This window comes from Austrofundulus limnaeus, unplaced genomic scaffold, assembly GCF_001266775.1.
Source record: "Austrofundulus limnaeus strain Quisiro unplaced genomic scaffold, Austrofundulus_limnaeus-1.0 Scaffold3, whole genome shotgun sequence".
Lineage (NCBI taxonomy): Eukaryota > Metazoa > Chordata > Actinopteri > Cyprinodontiformes > Rivulidae > Austrofundulus > Austrofundulus limnaeus.
The window spans coordinates 5,948,017-5,952,104 of record NW_013952405.1 but is presented as its reverse complement, the minus strand read 5'-3'; the positions used below and the strand labels follow the sequence as shown (position 1 = coordinate 5,952,104).

Genomic DNA, 4,088 nt, shown 5'->3' with positions numbered 1-4,088 from the left:
GGCCCAAACTGTGCTCTGAAGTCCACATCATAACTGAAGTTGAATCTTTTGCGCCACACTTAAGTCAGACTTGCCTACATTTATTTCCTTCTTTTCAGGTGACCTGTAGTTGAAGGTGTGAACACACGCGCGCGTCCGCGTGCAACCAAAGCAGTCGACTTTCCCTCTAGGCTTCTTGGTGCGTCTGGTTATGTAATGCGCTTTTGCCCGCAACCAGAGGGACAGGGCCAATTGCTAAATATGTTTTCTAACACCACCTTCAACAATGATGGCAGCAGCAGTAATGGTCCATGTTAAACCTGAGGGGGGGAGAGGACAACAATAGCTTTTTGTCAGCCCCCCCCCCCCTCCAAAATGCCAGCATGACCATGTTAATTTGTAATGCATGCTGGATGGCTGACTCATGTGATCCAGATTCAGTTCATGATAGATGCCTGCATATTAGCTGCAAATTGGATTATATAAGAAGCGTCTGACTTGTCCTAAATATAATAGAGGTGTGTCAAATACTTAGTTAATAATGCACTAAAAGAGTGGGTCACTTGTTTAACTGTTTACTTCATAAATAATATATATGATCAGCAGTCTYATGGTGATAAACTGTTTATTAAAGGAGTGACACAAACCAAGCTTAAAGTGTCACCCAGCTTTATATTTCTTATGTCTGACAACAAAAAAAGTTGGGTGATAATGCGTTTGCCAGTGTCTGTGTTAATACCACTCTCAAATTCTTATTTTCTATGTTTGGTGATGTCATTTCCTCATCCACTACTCAAGTAACCCAGGGCAAAAAAAAAAAGTTCATAGTTGTTTGAGGATGTTTTAAGATAAACACAAGTGATGTTAAGACAGCCGACTGTTTGCTTAAAAAGAAGTGTGTTTGAAAAGGCATTGTATAATGTCTAAGTACTAATTAATTAAGTCCTCAGTATCAGTACTCAGTATTGGCAAGTCCCCACAGTGATGTACTTCTCAATCTAGAAAACAAAACGCACAAAAAAAAAAATAGTATCAGGACACCCCTAACTGGTGTGTTTCTGTTCAGTTATTACCAGAATATTTCACGAACTATAATGGACACATTTTAATGAAAACTTGCAGAAAGTAATCTTTCAATCAATTTGTTAGAAAATAGAAAAATCATAATTTCAAGCCTGTAGATTTTGTTTGACCTCTTCTCTTTTTTAAATGGCAACATTACTTTATGATGTTTGAGCATCTGATGCCAAACATTTATTTTACAGGTCTCCCTTGTAAATGAGACTGTCTCAATGACCTGTATAAAACCTGTATGAAAGATTAAAAAAATAATAATCATCTGATGTACATCTTGAACTGATTAACTTCTGGAGTCATCCCCATTTAAGATGTCTATAATTTTCACAAATGTGCAGATAATGACTTAAAAGTTGGAGCTGAGCTTGATCCCTGTGCATTTTTGCCATTAATTATTTGTTGTCAACTGTGTCTTTTTTTTAACAATATATGACGTGAACCACTGAACAAATTTTAATTAAAACACACAGGAAATAATCACTAGATACACGCCTACAACTGATTGACGTTTGGAACCGAACCCATTCAAGATGGCCACCAACATTAGAAAACACCAACATGGCTACAGTTCAGCCAGTTTGATTACACATGCTATCATCACCTGGGATCTTTGCTTTAAACGTTAGCGTTAACTGATAAGAGTCGTTCCTGTTCATCYGTTATCAAATTATCTCATGAACCACAAAACAAGTCTTAATGAGTTTCTTAGAAAGCAATCATTGTAAGTTAATCTAAAACTGATTATCTTTTAGACAGTCTAATTCAAGATGGCCGCCAGGAAAGCTGAAGTTAGCCAACACAGAATTGGTTACAATTCAAACATTTTTATGGATTTAAAGCTAAAGTTTGATATGGTTAGCTCTGAGATTGCTCAGTATTATGAAGGTGCAGGGGGCTTTAACTCATCAACAACATGTGATCTTAGCCAAAAGACTCTTGATGTGGGTGAAATGCATTTCTTCATGGAATGCTGGGCTTTTAGTGTTTCAGTAACTCGTCACAAGCTGCTGGTTTGTGCCTTTTGCTCGTGCTCTTCTCACCGTTAGGCCTCAGCTGATTTAGCCCCGACAAAGATCTGCTTATTATGTTTAGAGGTTAGCGGTGCCCTTGACGTGTGCAGCCGGTAGCCAGCTATAGTGAGTCATCAAGGCTAATCGGGGGGAAAGCACGCACAATTTAATCTGGACCGGAGAGTTTTTGATCTGCGATGGTGTCCACTCAGTGGGTCTTTGTTGTCAAATCGAGCCACTCGAGATGCTGGGCCCAGATTGCGGCGAGAGAGAGGAGCGGAGTGCCATTTCCACTGAGAGCGATTGTCCCCGGCGATCCGAAAGCCTCCAGTGTTGAATGATCAGCAGAGTTTGCTGTAATACGGCAGTATTCCACATTACGGCCTGATGATGAATTGTCCGGTGGCACCTGCTGCGAGAGGAAATATAAATTAGTGGGACTTTGCTGGTGACGAGGGAGAGTAGAAGCTATTCACTAGACGTTATTTACTGATTTAGATTCACATAAAATGATCTGCATTCGTACGCAGGGATTCCAGTAACAGTGTTTGTCTCTCATGGTCTTGACCCGTCGAACTATTTTAACTTTTATTTTTATTTTTTTGCTCAAACTCACTCGTTTTGCTTGTTTTGTGTTTTTACATTTTTAGGCACATGGGTGACTTATCGAGACGCTAGGTGGTGACCCAAAAAGAAAAGCAGAGCAGCTTAATCTCAGACACACCTCTGATGCCTCTGGCCAGTCTGAGCTCATGTTGTCTGCTGGCTGGGATAAACTAGTGGCCGGGCCAGAGAGCACAGTGTTTTCACACACAGCAAAGCCCACACAGGTGAAAGCACCGTTACACCTTTAAACAGTTATCTCTTGCAGTTTATGTCAGTTTGGATTAGTTTTGTGTTTGGCATCATTTCGATTACTTTTAATCATAGCTTTTGATTTTTTTTTTCCTTTAGGATGTCGTGGGCCAGAAGCCTCTTTGTAGGCAGAGAGAATGAGCAAAAGACAGCGTGGGGTGAGCGAAATGGCAAAAAGAGGAAGGACAGCTCGTCACTATGCAACCCACGTTACATGAGCTGCCTGAGGGACCCGGAGGACTCAGAGATCCCTAATGCGGCCCCTCAGCATTACCACTGCGAAGCAGGTACCAGCGGAAGCAGCTTTGGCCTGCGCTGTGGGTGGCAGGAGGACCACTATGGGAAAAGGCTAGTCGGTGGCCGAGACCTGGGTCTAAAAGGCGCAGACCTGGGGTTTGAAGACGGCGAGCTGAAGGACGCGACAAAAGACGAATCGGACGAAGCAGCAGAGGGCAGCTGTAAGAGGATGAGCGCAGCAGACTGCTGGATGGGGCTTTTGTGGGTTTTCCAATCCAAAAAGTTTCAGTCTGCCAAGCTGGAACGTCTGTACCAGCGCTATTTCTTCAGACTCAACCAGAGCTCTCTGACGATGCTGATGGGGGTGCTGGTGGTGGTGTGTGGAGTCATGCTCACCTTCCACTGCGTCCACACGAGCCGCAACGTGGCCTACATCTCAGTGCTGTCGGTGGCCACGGCGCTCTTCCTCACCATGATGTTTGCGTGCAACTGTTACGGCTTCCACCAGGACTACATGTGGATCGTGAACTACCTGGTGATCGGGGTTCTGATTGTATTGCAGGTTTTCGGGGTACTGATGGTGTCCCCCCGCAGTGCCTCAGAGGGCATTTGGTGGACAGTGTTCTTCATCTATATAATCTACACTCTGCTGCCGGTCCGAATGCGAGCCGCGGTTCTTAGCGGGACCGTCCTGTCCACCATTCACATCGTCACCTCCTGGCAGCTCAATCAGGACGACCAGTTTATTTTCAAACAGGTAAGTGACGCCAGGGTCACTGTAGTGTAAAGGTCTATTAAAATGTATGAATATATTTTTATTAATATAATATTATTGCTATATTTTGATTTTAAAATTATTAGAGTTCCTGCTGAATCACTTTATTCTAGGATTTTTTTACATGGGTCTTCAGTTGTTGTTATATATATATA

At 42.7% G+C, this 4,088-nt stretch overlaps 1 protein-coding gene across 2 annotated transcripts in view; it reads left to right on the top strand.

The window, feature by feature from the left end:
• The window catches only part of LOC106525241 (adenylate cyclase type 6), a 44,854-nt gene that overhangs the window by 957 nt on the left and 39,809 nt on the right, over positions 1–4,088 (top strand). Inside the window, exons 2-3 of one of the 2 annotated variants that reach the window (XM_014019409.1) lie at positions 2,717–2,896; positions 3,021–3,915. In XM_014019409.1, the coding sequence (XP_013874863.1) occupies positions 3,022–3,915 (894 nt within the window). In that variant the 5' untranslated portion in view covers positions 2,717–2,896; position 3,021. The remainder of the gene's footprint in view (positions 1–2,716; positions 2,897–3,020; positions 3,916–4,088) is intronic. The other variant, XM_014019400.1, reaches the window with a different exon arrangement.